The sequence below is a fragment of the Rhinolophus hipposideros genome (assembly GCF_964194185.1).
Source record: "Rhinolophus hipposideros genome assembly, chromosome: 22".
In the NCBI taxonomy this organism is placed as follows: Eukaryota; Metazoa; Chordata; class Mammalia; order Chiroptera; family Rhinolophidae; genus Rhinolophus; species Rhinolophus hipposideros.
Window position 1 is genome coordinate 44,737,750 of NC_138068.1, and position 23,443 is coordinate 44,761,192.

At 38.1% G+C, this 23,443-nt stretch overlaps 1 protein-coding gene across 3 annotated transcripts; it reads right to left on the reverse strand.

The window, feature by feature from the left end:
- Positions 1 to 1,213: 1,213 nt before the first annotated feature.
- Positions 1,214 to 23,323, reverse strand: GINS1 (GINS complex subunit 1). Of its 3 annotated transcripts, XM_081033331.1 has the most exons (8): positions 23,021 to 23,221; positions 21,246 to 21,300; positions 20,553 to 20,617; positions 15,908 to 16,006; positions 15,330 to 15,420; positions 12,225 to 12,341; positions 8,018 to 8,092; positions 1,609 to 3,592 (listed from the first exon to the last, which is right to left on the reverse strand). In XM_081033331.1, exons 3-8 carry the CDS (start codon positions 20,585 to 20,587, stop codon positions 3,524 to 3,526), a joined length of 486 nt encoding a protein of 161 aa, XP_080889457.1. In that variant the 5' UTR covers positions 20,588 to 20,617; positions 21,246 to 21,300; positions 23,021 to 23,221; the 3' UTR covers positions 1,609 to 3,523. The 3 variants fall into 3 exon arrangements, with proteins under 3 accessions (XP_080889455.1, XP_080889457.1, XP_080889456.1); XM_081033329.1 differs by lacking the exon at positions 21,246 to 21,300 and having other exon boundaries at positions 1,214 to 3,592; positions 23,021 to 23,252; XM_081033330.1 differs by lacking the exons at positions 15,908 to 16,006; positions 21,246 to 21,300 and having other exon boundaries at positions 23,021 to 23,323.
- Between the last annotated feature and the right edge of the window lie 120 nt (positions 23,324 to 23,443).

Consider the following 23,443-nt stretch of genomic DNA (forward strand, 5'->3'; position numbering starts at 1 on the left):
GACATTTTTAAAAGAAATTGAAGATGACACAAAGAAATGGAAAGACATTCCATGCTCATGGATTGGAAGAATCAACATAATTAAAATGGCCATATTACCCAAAGCTATATACAGATTTAATGCAATCCCCATCAAAATTCCAATGGCATTTTTTAAAGAAATAGAACAAAAAATCATCTAATTTTTTGGAAACACAAAAGACCCCGAATTGCCAAAGCAATCTTAAGAAAAAAGAACACTGCTGGAGGTATCACACTCCCTGACTTTAGCTTGTACTACAGGGCTATAATAATCAAAACAGCATGGTATTGGCAAAAAAACAGAAACATAGACCGATGGAATAGAATTGAGAACCCAGAAATAAAACCACATAAATATGGACAGATAGTTTTTGACAAAGAAGCTAAAAGCATACAATGGAGGAAAGACAGCCTCTTCAATAAATGGTGCTGGGAGAATTGGATAGCCACGTGCAAAAGAATGAAACTGGACTGTTATCTGTCACCATGTACCAAAATTAATTCAAAATGGATCAAAGACTTAAACTGCATTGAAGAAAACATAGGTACTAAACTTATGGACCTTGGGTCCAAAGAGCATTTTATAAATTTGACTCCAAAGGCAATGGAAGTAAAAACTAAAATAAACGAATGGGACTACATGAAACTTAAAAGTTTCTGCACAGCAAAATAAACCATTGACAAAATAAAGAGGCAACCGACTGAATGGGAGAAGATTTTTGCAAACAGTTCCTCCGATAAGGGTCTAATATCCAAAATATACAAGGAACTCATAAAACTCAACAGCATAAAAACAAACAACCCAATTGAAAAGTGGGCAGAGGACCTGAAGAGACATTTCTCCAAAGAGGACTTACAAATGGCAAATAGACATATGAAAAAATGCTCAACACCACTAATCATCAGAGAAATGCCAATAAAAACCACAATGAGCTATCACCTCACCCCATGCAGAATGGCTATCATCAACAAGACAAATTGCAACAAGTGTTGGAGAAGCTGTGGAGAAAAAGGAACCCTCATACACTGTTGGTGGGAATGCAGACTGGTGCAGCCGCTATGGAAGGCAGTGTGGAGGTTCCTCAAAAAATTACAAATAGAATTACCATATGACCCAGCAATCCCTCTCCTGGTATCTACCCAAAGAATTTGAAATCATTTATACATAAAGACACGTGTGCTCCAGTGTTCACTGCAGCTTTGTTTACAGTGGCCAAGACATGGAAACAACCAAAATGTCCTTTGATAGATGAATGGATAAAGAAGTTGTGGTATACATACACAATGGAATACTATTTGGCGTTAAGGAAAGATGATATAGTAACATTTGTGACAACATGGATAGATCTTGAGAGTATAATACTAAGCGAAATAAGTCAGAAAAAGCAGAGAACCCTATGATTTCACTGATATGTGGTATATAAACCAAAACCAACAAAAGAAGACAAATGAGAAACAAAAACTCATAGACACAGACAGTAATTTAGTGGTTACCAAAGGGTAAGGAGGTGTGGGGGGAGGGAGAAGATGGTAAGGGGGATCAAAATATATGGTGATGGAAGGAGAACTGACTCTGGGTGGTAAATACACAATGGGATTTATAGATGACATAATACAGAATTGTACACCTGAAATTATGTAATTTCATTAACAATTGTTACCCCAGTAAATAAATTAAAATAAAAAAAAAATAAAAAAGCCTACCGTTTCCCCAAAAATAAAACCTAGCCGGACAATCAGCTCTAATGTGTCTTTTGGAGCAAAAATTAATATAAGACCAGGTCTTTTATTGCTCCAAAAGACACATTAGAGCTGACTGTCTGGCTAGGTCTTATTTTTGGGGTAACACGGTAGAATACATTCATTTCAAATTAGGATATACTTTATTATTTTATTGAGGGAATTAAATACAAAACAACAGTATAATTTAAGTTCAGGAATGATGGTGGGATAGTATGATAATGGCCTTCATGCCACTTATCCTCAAAGCTGACTCGTGGACTTTAGGGCTCACCTGTGTGAATAGTTCCATGTGCTGTGGGAGTAAATATGAAAGAAGTTACTTCACACCCACAGTTAAAATATCAACATTCATCCCATTTATTAGGGAAATTTTCTTTAGTGTTTATCAGCAGAGATTTAGATTAAAATCTCTTCTGGCTACAAAAACTATGGGAAGAAATTTGTTTCTTTTTTAAAAAAGGCATTTATTCAGCATCATGATCAGACTATTACATTTAGCAATCAACAGCATGGGTGCAAAAAAAAACAACTCTACATTAAAACCCTTTGTTGGAATGCTTTACTTTCTACAGAACAGAAACTAAAATAACATGTTATACAATTAGTCACAAATAAGTCCTTGAGTTTTTGCCCATACACATGAGTATTGTCTAAAACATGTCTTTGTGAGTCCCTGTCACCACTGTGCTCGGCTGAGTTCACAAATCTCTTATAACCTGTAGATTCCCTGTCACTTCTCTGGCTCTTCGGGGAGAAACTACTTTCAATAATGAGTATAATCTGCAAAGTGCAGCCTACTCCCCTAAGTAGGTTACAATGAAAACACAGATCCACATCCTAAATGCTTCTATAACTTGATTTTGGCCAGAAACATTCCCCTATATAATGCATGTATAGTATGTGCAAGGTACCAGGCTTATCTAGTCTTGTAAATTTGAATGCCTCATTTAGATTACTGGGCTGGTCATGGAGGGGACTATTGGGGAAAGGCCAATGACCACTAGGCAAGATCACTCTGCCTCTCCAACTCCTACCATTCAGTTCATTGGACAATAGAAACTGCCCTCTACTTACATGACCAACTCTTCATGTGACTTTTCTGTCCATTTGAATCTGGGGAAAAACTGTACATAGCTTCTTTTCTAGCCCTAATTTCTATTTCCCTTTCCAAAGTGGTGAAACTGGTGCTCACCCCACAAGCTCAGACAAGAGGCAGACCAGCCACAACTGCTGGAAATAGGCAAATCCATTGTGTCCTTTTTTCCCATCCCAAATAGCCAGACAATTATCATTAAACATTACATATATTGAAAATTTATATAGAACATCATCTCCATGTGCCCATGTGATCTGGAAGCACATATTCCAGAAAGTCAATTCCCCAACTTATACAATGCACACCACCAGGAACAACACTAGATGTACAGGGACCTACTTTCTCCCTAAACAGCCAAGTGAAACTCTCTTACTGTTTAAAAGATTCAAATGTAATAAATGTTTACTTTCTTTAAAACAAAAAACACACACATTGCAGTAACTGTAAGAATGTTATGATTATAGATACATATTACCAAAAAAGGAGGAAACCTGTACAACAGAAAAACAAACAATACTCCTTAGCCAAATATTCTGGGTTATATTGAAGAATGTAACTTTTAAAACCAAAGGAGTGGGGGAGGGTAGAGAAGGAAGTGTAGACGTTTCTGTGGATGGATTCAGCGTTGCAACACGGGGAAGCTTGGCAGTGCCTCAGTGTGAGGTCATGACAGGACATGCTCCAGAATTCCTTGTCTAATCAGCTGCTCACACTTCCACCGAGGTAGAAAGTGCTAAGGGGAATGGTAGGGGAAAGAAAAAGAAATGATTGGTAAAGAATTTTAAATTGGGCCAGCCCAGTGGCTCAGGTGGTTGGAGCACCATGCTCCTAATGCCGAGGTTGCCTGATCAATCCCCACATGGGCCAGCGAGCTGCACCCTCCACAGCTAAGATTGTGAACAACAGCTCTCCCTGGAGCTGGGCTGCCGTGAGCTACAGTATGCTGCCGTGGGCTGCTGTGAGTGGCCCAGCGGCAGCATGGGCCAGAGAGCTGCGCCCTACACAACTAGACTAAGGAACTGGCTTGAACCACAGTTGGGGGGGAGGCAGAAGAAGGGGGGAAAAATGAATTTTAAATTACATTTTCCATCATTAAAAAGCAGCAACTGATTATACATTTTTCAAATTCTAACAGTTATATAGTTAAAAGCTAAACTTAAGTATATCTGCTGTTTTCGTCAACTGACGCAGACCTGTACTGAACTGATTTTTATAAACAAATTCATAGTTTCCTTAAGTTAAATATAAAGACTTCTGAATTCCAGTATGTAGTTTCCTTAGTGTTTACATTTTGAATTTATGCATAGAAAATCTAGGTAGATGAGATTTTGGGACACCAGATTACAAACAATACAACTTATTAGGAAGACCAACGAAGGAACATCTCCATTAAACCTTTCTAGCATTTTAGTCTGAACATTTATTCTAATAACAATAACAACTTTACTCCTATGCTTTTCAAGGATTAAAACTATTTATAACCTATGAAGTTTGTGCTGTTCACAGTGTATGAAGACACTGGTACCCAGCTAACGCTCGTCCTCCATACCCTAAGAGGATACCGTTCTCGTTCTGAAATGGAAAGGAGTATCCTTGTCTGATTCCCTCTCAATACACGGAGGTTTAAAACAGAAATGAACATTTCCTAAATTGGAATGAGGAAGTGCAGGAAGACGTTCCAAGCTCATGGGTGATCAAAGTAATCTCAAGGCAAAGACAGACATACTTGTAAAAACAAACAACAGTACATTAGAAAGTCCAGGGCAAATAGCATTAGAAAATCACCACCACAGAAGAGATTATCAAAAGTAGTCAAGGAAGCAAAATGTAACTTCAGCAGCACTATGCACCTAAAGGTCCTTCCTCACAAACTCAAAGGCCTTATGCAAGACCCATGATCAAACACTCATAAATGCCTCCAAACCAGTCACAAAGACATGGGCCAAAGACTATTACATAACTTGTTAACTGAATTACTAGAAAACCTTTAGAATGCAAAAATGTACAAAAAGGGAGAGAGGAAAAAATTTTGGGGGCCGGCCCGGTGGCTCAGGCGGTTAGAGCTCTATGCTCCTAACTATGAAGGCTGCCGGTTCGATTCCCACATGGGCCAATGAGATCTCAACCACAAGGTTGCCGGTTCAACTCCTCAAGTCCTGCAAGAGATGGTGGGCTCCACTGCCTGAAACTAAGATCGAACACGACATCTTGAGCTGAGCCGCCTCCCGGATGGCTCAGTTGGTTGGAGCAGGGGCTCTCAACCACAAGGTTGCCAGTTCAATTTCTTGAGTCCCACAAGGGATGGTGGGCAGCGCCCCCAGCAACTAAAATAGAACACGGCACCTTGAGCTGAGCTGCCGCTGAGCTCCCGGTTGGTTCAGTTGGTTGGAATGCATCCTCGGATGGTGGGCTGTGCCCCCTGCAACTAGCAGCAACCTGGAGCTGAGCTGCGCCCTCCATAACTAAGACTGAAAGGACAACAACTTGACTTGGAAAAAACGCCTGGAAGTACACACTATTCCCCCAATGAAATCCTGTTCCCCTTCCCCAATAAAATCTTAAAAAAAAAAAAATTTAACTTTTCCAATGTCTTCTAAAAAGTGGATTTCTGATTTTTAGAATAACAGAAACATGTTTGTCATACTGACAAGCGTAAGTGATTGTACGGTAAGAAAATGTCTCCCTATTAATGTTTTACAATATATGGATGATGTACACCATAGATTGCATAGGAAACTGATTCTAGATGTGGTCAGACATTTTAGAAGCCCCTTAATATCAACTATAGTAGGTTATATGTTTTTTTAATTTTTTTCCCATTTTTTATAATAGCAGGTTGGGCAATACTGAGAAACAAAGTTAAAAGTATCATCAAGGCAAAGGCTCTGCATGGTCCACACAGGAAACAACTGTCTAGCACAGGAGCAGATGGAGAAGGGACTCAGCTAGGTTTCTGCCTGCCCCAGCTCTACACAGGTACTCCCTGATACTGAGGAATCAATATTGGGGCCCACCAGGTGAGAAGATGAGCTATAAAGCTTGAGAAAGAAATTCAACCACAGGACAGTGTTTAGGAAGAAGTTGCATTTTCTTATATCTTGCTTTATGAGGATAGCTTTCCTCCTGTGAACCAAAGCTTCACACTCCAGAAATACAGATTTCTATGAGAGCATTGATTTATTTTTTTATTTTTCATTTTAAAACATATTTATTTTTTTAAGTGTGTTTTTCCAGGACCTATCAGCTCCAAGTCAAGCAGCTGTTCCAATCCAGTTGTAGAGGGCACAGCTCACACTGGCCCATGCGGGAATCGAACTGGCAACCCCAGGACCACGAGCATCATGCTCTAACCAACTGAGCTAACCGGCTGCCCCAGAGCATTAATCTATTAATATAAGTATTAACTCATTAGTATTATTCAACTAAGTATACTACTTCTAAGAGGACAGTGGGAGGGAACTTTTGCCTTATCCCTGAAAATCTGCCTTTAAAATATTCAACCCTTTTTTTTTAGAAAATTACTCAAAATTCTAAGGGTACTTGAATGAGATATCAAGTCATCTTCTCTTAGGGAAATAAGCCCAAGAACCATATGATCTGAAGCATTCTTTTGCTCCAAGGCATACAAAGACTTAGGGTCATTAGACACTAACTGGTTGATAACAAGATGGGAGGCAAAGAAAGAGAGTGGTTTTCATTAGGTCATTTTTCCTCCTGTATTAATGTGACTACAAACAATTAAGATAGGATAAAGGACGGCCAGATGACTCAATTGGTTAGAGCTGAGCTCTTTAACAAGGTTGTCAGTTCAATTCCCACATGGGATGATGGGCTGTGCGCCCCGGCAACTAGGTCGAAAATGGCGACTGGACTTGGAGCTGAGCTGCGCGCTCCACAACTAGACTAAAGGACAACGACTTGACTTGGAGCTAATGGGTCCTGGAAAAGACACACTGTTCCCCAATATTCCCCAATAAAAATTTATTTTAAAAAAAGCCAGACCTTTATTTAAAAAAAAGGATAAAAATAAATTTAGCTAATGTGAATTAAGCTAATGTGCACTTGAAGAATTCTAAGGAAACAATAAATACCAGGAGTGCCAAAAAAATTATATACATTTTAAGAGATGTTATCTATGTATTACTTTTCGAAGTTGAATTGAATTACAGTAGCAATGTGTAGTATGACGTTCAGTCAAAAGATGTTTGTGGGAACGATTGATTTTACTTCCAACAAGATGGCACCCTATCGGACTTCCATCAAGATGTGAGAGCTTACCTCAATGAAAATTTGCCAGGACAATGGACAGGACGAAGAGGTGCGGTTGAGTTTCCCTCACGTTATCCTGACTTAACAACCCTTGACTTTTTCCTATGGGGGACCTTAAAGAATGTGTTGTACCACAGAAAACCAGCTACACTGGTGGTACTTCAGGAAGAAATTGAAACGGCATGTGCAGCAATACAAGTGGACACTTTGGTCAACGCTGCTCAAGCAGTAGTTTGCCGTAATCAGAAGTGTCTGGATGCTGATGGTAACCAGTTTGAGCACCTCTTGTAATTGCAGAAGTCAAACGTGATTTGTATTCACCTTTTGTTATCGGTATGTATTACAATTTTAATACAGTTTTTTCCCTTCCTAAAATATGTATACTTTTTTTGCACCCTCTGTATATTGAGATTCTTAGTAAGGAAAAATTTAGTTTAAGTTACAACTTCATAATTTTAGTCTTTCCCTATCAAATTCTGTTATGTTTATGTATTACTTAGAAATTTTTGATCCACATCACTATTTATTTACTAAAGAATTAGGATTTATTTATATGGTGAAGTACTAGCTGAAAATGAGTACTGAGCACCTTTTTAATTAATTGTAATTTGAAGGAAGGTGTTAAATTCAACATTTTAACAATGCCTTAACTAGAATAATGCCCAATGTGATCATTTTCCTGGAAAATGCTTAAATACAAGCAATATTCCAGTAAATTAATTAACCTTGCCTTAACATTTCTTTGTATTTAGAAAAAGTAGTCTTATACTGAACATAATTCCTAGATATAAATGATCAACACAAGGTGATGTTTATTTTACTACTGATTTCAATGTTTCCATCATGCAACACTCTTACAAGATTTAAAGTATCATAAGACAAGAAATACCTGGCTATTTTTTTTTAATAGGACTGAAGTACCATCATCAACTTCAAATTCTCCGTAGTCTTTTAGACAGCGCACCTGAAAGGAAAAACAAAGGTTTTATCTAAATTATTTTTAATACATAGTAACCATAAAGTAAATAACGATTATACAAATACCACACAGTAAAGGTACTAGGCTTTTTTCTGTGTACTTAGGCCTAGTACTCCTACTGTGGTATTCTAGTAGTTCCAACTGTCCTGTTTTAATGGGAAGGAAGAAGAAAGGCAAAATCTCGGAATATATGTGTATGTCGCGCTGACAGCAAGAAAACCCAGGGAGCTGCTAAGGAGAGACATCATTGCATTCTTTCCCCTCTGCAAAGCCTGAAATATCAACAGTTGAAATACGTATTTACAAAGAAAACAGAACGTTTTAGATCTACTCTAACCTGCCTCTTATAGATTCCTCACATGAAATATCAATATCTGAGAACAGGACATAGGTAAGTCTGCAAAATTTGTTTTAAAAAAATTTTCCCCATCTCCTTTCATATTTACACTCTGCCCCATAAATCCTTAGAAGTGTACCATGAAAGAGAAGATGCAGACTCATGTTATAAGAATCAGGAGAGATTTTTAGTTGGAAGATGGGAGGGATAAGGCAGCCTTTTGATAACCACTTCTGCAACTACAAAGAAGGAATGTCCCTAAAGAGAAGGTTGGCTATAGCTCCAACTGCTGCCACAGGAAACCATGATATTTTTTCATCTTCTATGAGAACTCAGGACTGGGGTTATCCTCCTGAGTACCAGGATTGGTACTAGTAAAGCCAACTCCAGCAGCAAGTTTCAGGCATCTACTTTTCCTAGGTAATTTCATTATGTCCTATAATTCCTCTGACTTCTTACCATGACCCCCCAAGGTATTTTAACTTAGTCTGAGAAATACTATTGTAGAAAAATCCCTACCACACTACTATCTTTTACATCTTTAAACATACGGAAAATCTTGAACATATTCAAAAGTAAAGATTCCGAAACTCAACGTCCCATCAGCTGGCTTCAACTATTATCAGCATCTGGCGGATCTTGTTCCCTAGATTCTAGATTTTGAAGCAAATCCTAGACATGATATCATCTATAAATATTTTATATCTACTTCTACAAAATAAGATTCTTTTTAAAAAATACAATTACTGCATCTTTTAGTTAAAAAATTTTAAGTTATGAAATATCCAGTTAGTATCCAAATTTCCCCATTCATCTCATTTTTTAAAAGTTGCCATGTTCAAATCAGAGTTCAACAAAAGCTGCACATTACATGTTCCTGATATGTCTCTAAGTCTCTTTTAATCCAGAATTCCTTCCCCGTTTTTCCCTTCTCCTTGGCAATTTGTTAAAGAAACTGAGCAATTTGGCAGTTTCCCATAAACTAGATTTTATTGTGGATTCCTGTGGAGTCATTTAACATATTCCTCTGTCCCTGAATTTCCTATAAACTGGAAGTTAGGTCTAGAGGCTGGATAAGACCAAGTCTGATTTTCTGACAAATGGTGTTTTGTATGTCCTATTGCAAGACCTCATGAAGCACAGAATGTCTGGCTGTCCCTTTCTGGATGTGTGGACCCCAAGAAGAAAGATTCATATGATGTCCCCGAGAAGGAATTTATCTGCTGAGGTAGACTCCCCACGGTCAACTGAAGGCCCAAATTTTATAAATAACAGGAGTCTAAGGACTATTTTCTGACAGGGACTTCTTCTTACTCTGTATAACAAGAAGAATCTCACACTGAACTGCTTCACACACTATGTGCCACATTTTTACACCATCTGAGTCAACCACTGCTTAGAAGCCCTGGTTTTATTTATTATTTTTTAAAATTTTACTGGAGAGAGGGAACAGGACTTTATTGGGGAACAGTGTGTACTTTCAGGACTTTTTTCCAGTCAAGCTTTTATTCCTTCAATCTTAGTTGTGGAAGGTGCCGTTCAGCTTCAAGTTGTTGTCCTTTCAACAAGTGAGCCATTGGCCACTAACTAGGTCCAGTTGCCGTTGCTAGTTGCAGGGGTACAGCCCACCATCCCTGGGAGTCAAACCGGCAACCTTATGGTTGAGAGGACGCGCTCCAATCAACTGAGCCATCCAGGAGCTCAGCGGCAGCTCAGCTCAAGGTGCCATGTTCAATCTTAGTTGCAGGGGGCGCTGCCCACCATCCCTTGCGGGACTCGAGGAATCGAACTAGCAACCTTGTGGTTGAAAGCCCGCGCTCCAGCCAGCTGAGCCATCCCGGAGGCAGGTCAGCTCAAGGCGCTCCAGCCAACTGAGCCATCTGGGAGGCAGCTCAGCTAAGGTGCCGTATTCAATCTTAGTTGCAGGGGGCAGAGCCCACCATCCCTTGCAAGGCTCGAGGAGTTGAACTGGCAACCTTGTGGTTGAGAGCCCATTGGCCCATGTGGGAATAGAACCGGCAGCCTTCGGAGTTAGGAGCATGGAGCTCCAACCGCCTGATTTACTGGGCCGGCCCTGGTTTTATCTTTTGACCAAGGGACTAGTTCTAGGGACTAAGAACTGCTCCATCCAATCAGTTTGCAAATTGTATCCTCAGTATATCCTCATTTGCATCTATACCAACCAACTGGCACAATTTGGACCAATCAGAACTGTACAATTTGGAAACCTCATTTACATGAAACTGACCAAAATGGGAACTGTGGGCAAGAAAATTCCCTATAAAAGGTGATCTCTTCTTTGTCTCGGTGGAGCAAACTTTTGGTTGCTACCCGAAGCTACCTCTCCCCTGGTTTGCAAACCATTACGTAAATAAAGTCTCTCCTTTTTCACTCCAGTGCCCTTTGGATTTGTTTACAGATTTTGAGATTGAGCAGAGGGTCTAGGTGGTATCCAAACCCATCCCTATCCATCCGTTATTAAAGTTTCCATTAACGTTTCACCTAATGGTTTTAATAGCTATTTGCCTCCATGCATTAAGGTTATAAAATGTCATCAATCTAGTTCTTTTATTCTTGCTACATTCATTAGTGGGAATGCTACTATAAAGAAGAAATTTCCCTTGTAAACAATCTGGTCACCCCCAAATAGAGTTTATACAGTAAAGGCAGATGGATGCTTGATTGTATTATTTACTGTTTTTCAAAATGAGTCGCATCATTCATATTCTCCAAGGCAACCCAAAGAAGTTTTATTTTTTTAATTACTGTTCATTGTTATTTGGTGTCATTATGCAGTCATACTTTTAACACAATTGCTATGGATCAATTCACTGCAGTTACCATATACTTTGATGCCCACTGTCCCTTCTTTATCCAGTGGGAGCTCCTTCAAATCAGTTCCCAAGACTTTTGAGAAATCCCCATGTAGTCCTTGATGTTTTCCTTGCTTTCTAGAAAGACAAGGTGTTCCATGCTCAGTTTGTACATTTTTTATTTAGGACCGAGAATCAGCCTTTTTTTCAAGGAGTCTTGGCTTGCTTTCAATCTTAGTTGGGAAATAGCTGGGAAATAGCATTTCAACTCCAGAATTTGGATGCTCATGGCTACTGGTTTGGTTCTTATTGCTAAGCTTTTTCAGTGGACAGAGCTAAGAAATACTTTTTCCAAAAAAAGATGATTCAACCAGAGTCCATACTGATCCTTCAAATTCAAGTTTGGGAATATAGGATTTTGACTTAACTTTTTGATTTTAACTTTTTTAATCTCTTTTTTTTTGATCCTAATGCCACACTTTTTGCTCTATTCTTTAACATATAAACTGTTTCAAAATAATGGCAACAATATTATTACTAATTATATGATTTAAAAAAAATTAAGATCCCTCTGTAATTCTTCTCATCCTTAGAATATACCAACTAGGAATATATGATCAATTTATGTCTTTTTAAAGTAATTTAAAATAATTCCAGTTTGACTAATCCATCAATTTAAAACACAGGTTCATTGGTTTCATTCTGCTTTCAAAATCTGTGGGTTTGTTTTTCCACTTTGATTTAATAATTTGTAAAACATTTACATGGTTCCAAAGTCAAAACTATTAAAACGGGTCTATTCAGAAAATTTTAGCTTCTTGATCTGATTCCCATCATCCTTATATAGGTAACATTTTCAGTTTTGGTTTATGTTTCCTTTCCTTTTTCATATAAGCTACTATATATTCGTATGACCACCCCACACACACAAGCAGGACAAAAATCCATTTTTAAGATGTATACTTACTTCAATATATAGGCTTTTTGGAGGTTTCATATCCTGTGTAATATCCAAACCTTCATCACCTCCCAAAGACCTCATATAACTAGCAAGGGACTTTTTATAATGATTGAACCACTGCATCTGCGAACATAAAGATGGTCATTTCGGAAAGTCGTAAGAAAACCCTGCACAAGTTGTACACTCATCCTCTCAAACAGAGCATACATCCCCCCATGGATCACTGCTGACCATTCATTCATTCACACTGTAGCCCTATCTCCTTTTATTGTGCTTCACAGATACTGTGTTTTTTAAAAATTAGTGGTTTGTGGCAACACTGCAAGAAGCAAGTCTATCAGTGCCATTTTTCCAATAGTGAACATTGTGTCTGTGTCACATTTTGGTAATTCTCACAATATTTCAAACTTTTTCCTTATTATTTGTTACGGTAATCTGTGATCAGTGATCTCTGATGTTACTATTGGAATTGTTTGTGGGCATGATAATAAGATGATAAACTTAACTGATAAATGTTGTATGTGTACACTTACTACAGTATAGCATAAACATAGCTCTTATATGCACTGGGAACCCAAAAAATTAGTATGACTCACATTATTGGGTATTTGCTTTATTGGGAACCAAACCCAAATATCTGCGGTTTACCTGTACAAATATTGATTGCCTGCTATAAACCAGGCACTGGTATGGGTACTTAGGATGGATAATTAACCAAATGAACAAAAATCTCTCTTCTCACATTACACTAGAAACAGAACCATGAAAAATACACCACTTCAGAATTATGATCTCTTCAAATTCTGCACTGATTTTTCTGAAAACTATAAAACATTCTTTAGAAGAACATCCAACTGTCCATCAACTATTAGATACATATATCCATACAATGGAATATTCAGCCACAAATCGAATGAAGTTCTCACACATCACCACATGAATGAACCTTGAAAACATGCTTAAATGACAGACATAAAAGACCACATATGCATGATTCCACTTAATGTAAAAAAAAAAAATCAACAATCAGCAAACCTATAAAGTCAGAAAGTAGATTAGTGATTTTTAGGGGCCATGAAGAGGGATGAGAATATGGAGTAAAACTGATAATGGTTATCGGGTGCTTTTGGAGAATGATAAATAAGACAGTGCTAATGGATGCACAACTCCATCAATATACTAAAAAAACACGGAACTGTATTCTTTAAAAGGGTCAACTTTATGTATGTATATTATATCTCATGTTATTTTTTTAACTTAATGAGAGAAATTAAAGACCTAAATATATGGAAGGATATATCACATTCATGGATTGGATGACTTAGTATTGTAATGTCACCAGAACTATATATTGAATTCAATCTCAGTCGAAACCTTAATTTTTTTAAAAAATGGAACTTGACAAATTAAGTCTAAAATTTACATGGAAATGCAACGGGTCAAAAATAGTTGAGACACTCTTGAAAAAGATTAAGATGGAAATATTGTTCAAGATATATTATAAATTTACAATAATTATAACAGTATGGAATTGGTGCAAGAACAGACAAATTAAGAGAATAGAAGAGAAAGCCCCCATCCAAAATCCACAGATATACTGACACTCAATTTATGACAAAAGTGGCACCACGCACACAGCACTGGGGAAAGGAGAATCTGCTCAATAACTGGTGCTGGACCATCTCAATATCCATATCCAAATGCCCCTTGACTCCTACATTATACACAAAAATCAATCCCAGTACTGTAGATCTCTCTGTGAAAGGTAAAACAATGTACGGTATTTTGCAGTGTATAATGTGCATTGTTTTGCCCAAATTTGTGAGGAAAAAATAAGACGGCACATTATACATGGGTAGTACTAATTCCATATCTATATAAATGTTTTTAATTCTTTTATTTATGCTTATGAGTTAAAAGTGTAACTCTAGAAATCAATGATATCCATATGCAAAATAATACCCTGGAATATGATAACAGGTTTTGTTGATCTTACGACAAACTTGGAAAAACAAAGAGTTCTTGCCCTTCTGTGACGTGTAAATATCGTAAATTTGTTACCAGTGCATATAATGTCTTGTACTTTGTATCTGTTCTTGTGTTTCGTAATTATTTCTTACATAAAATTTCTCATACCATAATATGTTAAAACATAAATGCTAAAAATTCCTTTATAATACAAAAAACGAGTACCTAAATGTAAAAAAATAAAAATCTGAATTAAAAAATTAAAACGAAAGACTTTTTCCCCTGAAAGTTAGGGCCAAAAACGTGGGTGTGCATTATACATGGCAAAATATGGTAGTTCCTAAAAGACTACATAAAAAAATATCTTCATAACCTTCATGAAATTGCCATATACTAGAAGCGATGTGTGACAGGAGTGTTGTCATGATGGAGGATAATTTACAGCACACTTTAAAACACACCTTCTCTCAACCAGAGCTCACACCCAACTGACTGCACCAACCAAGTTGAAAATTGTCACACAATTTTACTAAGGTTCGTCATGCCGTTTCCCTTATTGAAGATCCCTGCCTTTCCGTTGGATGGCACTTGGCAATAGCATTCACTATATTTGCTCATCACAACGGAAAGGCTCTGTAGCACACATCACTTCTGGTATGGTAATTTATGTCAAATAAAAACATTACGGTATGTCCTCATCCGTGTAATTCACCAGATCGGGCACCATGCGACTTCTGGCTCTTCCCCAAAGTCAATGATGTCATGAATCGATTCATAAGGTAAACGTTTTGAATCGATTCAGGACATCGAGGCAGCCACAACAGTGCGACTAAAGACACTCATGAAAAAGGACTTCCAGAATTGCTTCAGAAAGTGGCAAGAACAATGGGATAAGTGTGTTCAAAGTGAGGGGGAGTATTTTGAGGAGGATTAACAGCAATGTCTTTTACTGTAATATTTTTTAAATTTAAACATTCACCATATTTTTTGATCACACCTCACATACTGAATAAATAAATACAGGCCAAAATCTGCTGAAAAACAGATGTTAAAAACAAAAAGAGAAATACTAATAAATACTATCATAGAACAATGCCTCAGCATTTTCCAAATTCATAAATTTGAACAACAGTGCTAACTTACTTCTTCAGCAGACATGTGAAATCGTAAGGCATTTGGCAAAACACTGCCATATTCCCACCTGAGTGCTCTAATCCGAAGTAATCGGTCATACCTAGGAAATTAAGAAGGTATTAGATGGCATAACAAAAGGGATACAGAAGTTGTTTTGATCAGGACACTCAAGACTCACAATAAACTAAATGTACTATGTGGACTTCATTTGGCTCCTGAGGCAAACAAACAAACTGTAAGAAGATATCTTTGGGATAATGCAGAAAACATGAGATGCATACTAAAGTTCAGCGGCAAAATGTCATGATGCACCACAATAGTGTAACATAATAAAACAATATGAAGCAAATATGGCAAAATGTTAAAAATGATTACAACTGTATGATGGCTCCATGGAGGTTTCTAACATTATTCTCCGAGTTTTATGAATATTGCAATTTTCCATAATAAAAAATTTTAAAAGGGAAAATTTTAGAATGCTTGCAGAGAGAGAGAAATCTAAGAATTTCTGTTTTCCATTTTAAATGGATAATTAGGAAAATGCTCCATTGTTTTCTGCCACCCCAAGCAAAAACTGAGAGGCTTACAAGTATGCTACAGTGCAGCGTCGATTTCTTAACAATGAACAGTGGCGAAATTTGATGGTTGGAATCAAATCACTACGTCCACCTGACTTTGCTTCATTCCTAGTAAGAATATTTAAAAAGGAAAAGAACAAATATATATATTTCAGTATAAATAAAATTTTCAAAACAAACTAACCACTGACTTACATGCTGTTTTTTTATTAGAAGTTACCCTAACCAAATACAGTGTTTCCCCGAAAATAAGACTTAGTCGAACAGTCAGCTTTAATGCGTCTTTTGGAGCAAAAATTAATATAATAATTTTAGACCCAGTCTTATTTTACTGTCTTATATTACATAAGACCCAGTCTTACATTAATTTTTGCTCCAAGACGCATTAGAGCTGATTGTCATGCTAGGTCTTACTTTCGGGGAAACAGGGTAGTACCTGTCTTTGTATCAGAGCTTTTATTAATGTGTTAAAAGGTAAAAAAAGCCAAAAGCCAAATAATTTGCTTAAGATCATACTATCAGTATTTCATTTAACCATGCGGTACTTTGCATTTTTGCATGCTGATTAATCTCTGTTATTTCCAAAAGACAAACACTGTACTGACTCACTTTTGGGAATTCCTTTAACATGCTAGGATAAGAGACTAACCTAACATCATGGTTTTTATTCCCATGTACAAATATCTGTTGATCTTCAACTACGAGTATGAGGACTGACAATTAAGTTCACAAACTCATTCTAGAAAAAGTGCTATATACCTCATTGCTGAATATCACTACGGTCACTTTCAAAGTACTCTCCTTGGGAAGCTATGCACTGACGCCAGTCCACCCTTCAAAGCAATTTTGGAACTCTTTTTCTGAAATGGCCATCAGAGCTGTCGTCGTATTACCCTTGATGTCCTGAATGTCATCAAAATGTCTTCCTTTCAATATTTCTTCTGGTAAAGAAAGAATTCATCGGGGGCCAGATCAGGTAAGCAGGGAGGGTGTTCCAATACAGTTATTTGTTTACTGGCTAAAAACTCCCTCACGGACAGTCCTGTGTGAGCTTGTGCACTGCTGTGATCCAAGAGCCATGGATTTGGCAAAAAGCTCAGGTCGTTTTCATGCAGCCTTTTCAGCACTTCCAAATAGTAAACTTGGTTAACTGTTTGTCCAGTTGGTACAAATTCATAATGGATAATCCCTCTGATATCAAAAAAGGTTAGCAACACTGCTGTAACAAGTTCGTGAACTTAAATTGTCAGATGTGTTCCTCACACAGAGAGGGGGAAAATTTTGGGTCCACTCTATAAAATATATTATTTCCTTAGATATTTGATAAGTATAACATTTTAAAACCAAATATACAATTGTTTAATTGGTATAGAGTTTCAGTATTACAAGATGAGGAGTTATGAAAATGGCTGGTGATGACAGTTGCAAATAATGAATGTAGCTAATACTACTGAACTGTACATTTTTAAATGGTTTAAAAAATGGTTAAGATGGCAAATTTTATGTTATGTGCATTTTACCACAATTTAAAACAACTGAAATAAAAACAAAACAAAGCCAGATGTACAGAAAGAATAAGAATCTACTTCAGAGTTTTAAAAGGAACCAGATGAATATGAAAAGGATTCCTTTATTCAGTATGTGCTCTACGTCCTGAAAATAGAGGCAAATTTTATGTCCCGTCCAATCATGTTTTCTAGATCTATACACATTTCTGCCACTCCTTGAAAATCAGATTTATTCTCCATATTATTTACAATGTGCTCGAAATTATAAAGAAATAGTACAAATAAAATACACCCAAACTACATTAGAGTACTTTAGTAAGTACACAGGACTTCCTAAAAATTCACATTTATACATGAGTAATTTAAAAGGAATAAATTTCTTTTGACAAATAATTTTAACCAGAAACTGGTAATAGTGATTGTCCCCTTAGAAAGTAACTAGGAGGACAGGGCACAGAATTTTGGATCATGAATTTGCAAATGGTACAAACACAGGTGTGATCAAACAATACAGTAAATGTTTCAATATTAGGTTGGTGCAAAAATAATTACGGTTTTCGTATTTATCTTTAACCTTTTAAACCGCAATTACTTTTGCATCAACCTAATAAAAAAAAAATTATTACAGTAAAAGACACATTGCCATTAATCCCCCTCAAAATAACTCCCCCTTGCTTCGAACAGAGTTATCACATCATTCTTGCCACTTTCTGAAGCAGTTGTGGAAGTTCTCTTTCATGAGTGTCTTTAGTTGCACTGTAGTGGCTGCCTTGATGTCCTGAATCATTCTGACTTTGGGGAAGAGCCAGAAGTCACATGGTGCCAGATCCGATAAGTAAGGTGGATGAAGACACATCATAATATATTTTTTTAAAGATTTATTTTTTAAACTTTTTATTTATTTTAAGTGTGTTTTCCCAGGGCCCATCAGCTCAAAGTCAAGTAGTTGTTTCAGTCTAGTTGTGGAGGGCACAGCTCACATTGGCCCATGTGGGGATTGAACCGGCAACTCTGGTGTTGGCGAGCACCGCGCTCTAACCGACTAAGCTAACCGGACGCCCCTACACCATAAAGTTTTTATTTGACAGAAATTGCCATATACCACAAGCAATGTGTGACATGGAGTGTTGTCATGATGGAGGATGATTTATGGCACACCTTAAAACACAACTTCCCTCGAAACTTGTCACACACTGTTACTAAGATTCCACGCACCACTTCCTGTATTGAAGATTCCTACTTTTCCATTGGATGGCACTTGGCAGCAGCATTCACTATATTTGTTTTGATCCACGTTATTCACTGGATCTGGCACTGTGCAAATTCTGGCTCTTCCCTAAAGTCAAAATGACCATGAAAGGTAAACGTTTTGAATCAATTTAGGACATCGAGGCTTCCACAACAACATAACTAAAGATACTCATCAACGAGGACTTCCAGAACTGCTTCAGAAAGCGGTAAGAACAATGTTCGAAGTGAGGGGGAGTATTTTGAGGTGGATCAATGGCAATGTGTCTTTTACTGTAATACATTTTTTTTATTTAAACATTCACCATATTTGTTGATCACACCTTGTACAAGGAAAATAGACAATCATTCCCTTTCCCTTAGTGGATCAAGGCCTGTTAGGCCACTGCAAAATGTTTAACCTGTTCACTTTTTACCTAGTCTGAGTCACCTCTCCTGTCACCTGTATGACAAGCATGCCTCCCTCTCCTCTCAGCTCCCCTGTACACAGAGCAGCCCGCATGATCTTTTAAAACACAAATATGCCACCACTTGCCCCATACACTTAAAAATATCACCTGGTGTCATGCTTTGCCTGCTTAGTAAGCTTCAGCCACACTGGCCTTCTGTATATCCCCTTCCTGTGCATTTCCTTCTTTCATGCCTCAAGGACTTAGCATATGCTATTCCCTCCACCTGGAATGCTCTCTGCCTACAATTACTGCCTCTTTAAATACCTGCTTCTCCTTCAGGCCTCAGTTGAAATGTCTCTTTCTTTGAGAGAATTTCCCTGATTCCTCAACCAAATTATATCTTCAATTCAGTATTCTCTCTCTTAGCACTCTATTGTGTTCCTTCATAGCATGTATTCCAATTTGGTATATCTGTATTTAATATCTGTCTTCCTCATTAGACTGCGAGGGCCATAGGGGCAGAAATCTTTACTACTGTGTTTACAGCTTAAACACCAGAACCACTTATCAGTACATAATTGTTTAGGACATATTTGTTGAGTGAATGAATGAATGAATGAATGCATAGCTTGGGAACTTGAATTCAGGACTTTACATTTGCCTTACATTTACTATAAACTTGTTATGGTTCAGTTCCTCATTCCATCTTTTCTGTATCTATCCTTAAACACTATACTTAAAAATGCTGCTATGGTTCTGTGAGCTCCACAAATCTTATTAGCATGTTACTGATTTCTATATCCAAGTGACTGATTAAAACATGTACCTAACAAGACCAAAGATGAAACCTCATGTCACAGGAGACTTCACAGGAGAATGGAACATCTCACCTATAATCTAGAAGGTGGTGTCTTTAAGACTCTTTTGTGTCTTACTCTGCACCAAATTACAAGGACCTAAGAAGTTTGTCATACAGACCAAATTCTCCATTGTGCCAACTACCATGTTTAGCTGTAAATATTCTATAAATCTAGACTCTTCTCATTCTACCAACCTGTAGCCTTTTGTAGCACTAGTTCTCAGTGAACTCCACTCAAGCTATTGGAAATCACTACTGCTCCTGCTAAGTTTACAAATTGCCTGTTCTTTTCATCAATGCACTAAGGTATCTATTAATGAAAACAAGCAGTGGAAACTATACATTTCATTTTGTTAGGGTTTTTATTTGCTCATATCTCATCTCTTTCAGGTCTACCCTAATTATCTTTCAAGTCATGTCAAACAACAAATATTTATTGAGCATCCACAATATGCTAAGCACTACTTGAATCCCGGTAGATACAGCTGTGATCAACACAAATCCCTTTAGTCCTGTATACCTAGAGTATGATCAGGCGGACAGAGAATTAAAAAATAATAATAACATCAAAAACTGATGTAAGTTTATCTGATTTCAATATCATATTTCTTAAATTGTTTTAAAATATCAATTTTATCAAAACTTACACATCAGACTGGTTTTGTTCATATAAAGCTTTCATTTCCTCCAGAACTTGCCTGAGTCCATCCTCCTAGAACATACAAAATGATATTGATCCACATTCATTAATACCCCCACCAAGTCTATAGCAATATTCTATTTATACTATGTTTATCTTTGATTTATATATCTTATCAAAAAGCAATAGTCCTGTCATACCTCCTACGATAGCTATAATAACAAGTGTTGGAGAGGATGGGGAGAAATTGGAACCCTTGTACATTGCAGGTAGAAATGTAAAATGATACAGCTCTGTGGAAAAAAGTCTGATGGTTCCTCAAAAAGATAAACATATTACTATATTATCCAACAAATCCATTCCTAGGAATATACTCAAGAAATTGAAAACATGTTTTTATAAAAACACATTCACAAATGTTCTGAGCAGCATTATTCATAATAGCCAAAGAGTGTAAACAACACAAATGTCCATCCACTGATGAACCAATAAACCAAATATGGTATATCTATTTGACGAAATATTATTTGGCTATAAAAAGCACTGCAGTACTGATACATGCATCAACAGGAATGAACCTTGCAAACATTATGCTAAGAGAAACAAGCCAGACATAAAGAACAAATACTGTATGAGTCCACTTATCTGAAATATCTAGAACAGGCAAGGTCATAGAGACAGAAAGTAGATCAGAGCTTACCAGAAGTTGTGGAAAGATGGCAATGGGTAGTTATTGTGTAATGGTTACAGAGTTTCTGTTTGGGATGATGAAAAAATTTCAAAAATAGGGGAGATAGTTGCACAGCAATGTAAATATAATTAATGCTACGTAAGTATACACTTAAAAATGATTAAAACGGCAAATTTTATATTATGTTTATTTTACCACAAAAGAAATAGAAGAAAAAAACAATGAAAAGGAAAGAATTACTGACTACACAACCAAGACACTGATTAATGTCTCAGTCTTCCAGGCTGCTGAGTCACCTGACTAGCAGGTGGGTTTGTTAGTAGAAGGCATGAATCCCTCAAAGGTGCAAAAAGTTCTCCACCAAACTAAGACATAGAAGATGGAGTGATTTTACAATTTCTAAGAATCACTCCCCAAAAGTGGTAAAGCAACACTTATCTACATACCTCTGTATTCCATCATCTCTACTACACTTCCCACTGTTGTCGCCTAGCTTTTTAGAGGTAACTATCCTGAAGTTGAAAGGACAACAGATTGGAATCTAGGAAACCTGTGTTCAAAGTGAGACGCTGCCTCCAATATGCTGTTAAGTTCAAACAAGTCCGTGAACTTGATCCAGAATTTCAGCTGTTTCCTTCTCTGTAAAATGATTACCCAGTCACTCCCCTGTCTAAAACCCTTACCAGCTTCCGAATGACTTGTGAGTGAGTACCAATCTCTCCTAGACCTAGCCCTTACCTTTGCAGTCACTGTACTCGCTGTCAGTCATCCTTCCTATGTGCTCATTCGCCTGCTGACTGCTGACATGCCTCACTCCCTTCTCAGAGTGGTGGCCTCCTCCTCCTAGGTGGGCCTCAAACGCCCTGTCCTCTACCCCAGCTCACACCTCTCTGGTATAACTTGACACGTTGCATTCTACTACCTGTTTCATGCCCCTCTCCCGGCAGAATGTGCCCTGGGATCCACACAGCGGCCGTTCTATAACAGGGAATATGATCAAGTATAGAATTTAGAATGCGGGTCTGAAAGCCAGAGTGCCAGGGTTTAAATCCTTAGCTTTACTTCTTACTGGCTATGTCACCAGGGGCAAGATAATCTCCCCAGGTCTTCACATATATAGCTGGAAACCATGGAAAACAACAGTTGAAAACTCAGAGTTATCATGAAGACAAGCGATAATGTAGATCAAATGTGTAGCACCCTGACTGGGGTAGCAGTAATAAGAAAATTCGCAATAGTGATTAATAGCAGCAGCAGTGGTAAAAAAAACTGAGTCATCACTGTGTCACAAACATTGTCCATCTCACTGAGCCCTCACTACACCAAGAGTTGGGTACTATTACCATCGTCCCCAAGTTTTGCAGAAAACTGAGTACACGGAAGGCTGGAGTCACTGACACAAAATCGCAAGACAGAGCCAGAATCCCAACGTGACTCCAGAGGCCTAGCTTTTGCCTCTGTGCACAACAAATGTTAGATTATTATCAGGGAACCAATAAATGTTTGGGTAAACAAAGAAACAGCAATAAAGTTATACACGGAAAAACACTGACGGAAATATATTCAGATAAGGAAATGCACCAAATCGCTGGGTGATACAAGCATGAAGGCTTTCTTTTCGCTCCTATAAATTGTTTTGCTATGTTCCAAAATTTTAGTTCTCGACTTTGGAGCTGAGAAAGCAAACCCTCCAGGGAAGGCACACGGGGCAAACGCCAGGGCGCCGCCCCGCCCTCAGGTCCGCCCCCTAACACGCCCGCCCAGTCTACCAGGTGCCCCCTCACATTGAAAGCTGGCAGCTGCCCTTCCGACGCGCGGTGCAGCTCGCGGACCAGCTCCAAGGCCTTTTCGCAGAACATGGCGGATGCGTCCTGGTCCCGCCACCTTGTCAACCGCACGCTCTCACGGCAAACGGCCGACGGGCTCACAGCCGCCCCTTTGGTTTTCGTTCCGGGTCCCACACCTCCTGAGCCTCGCCTTTAGCTTCCGCTCTGCGCCTTGGCGCCTGACATGCCCAGCCAATGGGAACGCGCTGCTGGGCCTCGCGGCCGACGGCGGCAGTGAAGGGACGTTTACCTCCGCTGCGCAGCCGCACTACAAGAGGGATTGAGGTGTCGTTCCCTGGGGCTGTCCCCAGCATCTGGGGGAGAGTGGGCGGGCCTCGGTTTGAACCTGTAAAGTGAGCAAAGATTCGTTTGCAAGTTCCT

What these genes read in the sequence shown, in the direction of transcription:
- GINS1 (XM_081033329.1), bottom strand. Translation starts at nt 23,095, where the DNA reads ATGTTCTGCGAAAAGGCCTTGGAGCTGGTCCGCGAGCTGCACCGCGCG. An exon ending in CGCTGCACTGTAGCATACTT is followed by an intron (nt 15,421 to 15,907) that starts GTAAGCCTCTCA and finishes TTAATTTCCTAG; the next exon opens with GTATGACCGATTACTTCGGA. An exon ending in CAAAAAGCCTATATATTGAA is followed by an intron (nt 8,093 to 12,224) that starts GTAAGTATACAT and finishes TTTTCCTTTCAG; the next exon opens with GTGCGCTGTCTAAAAGACTA.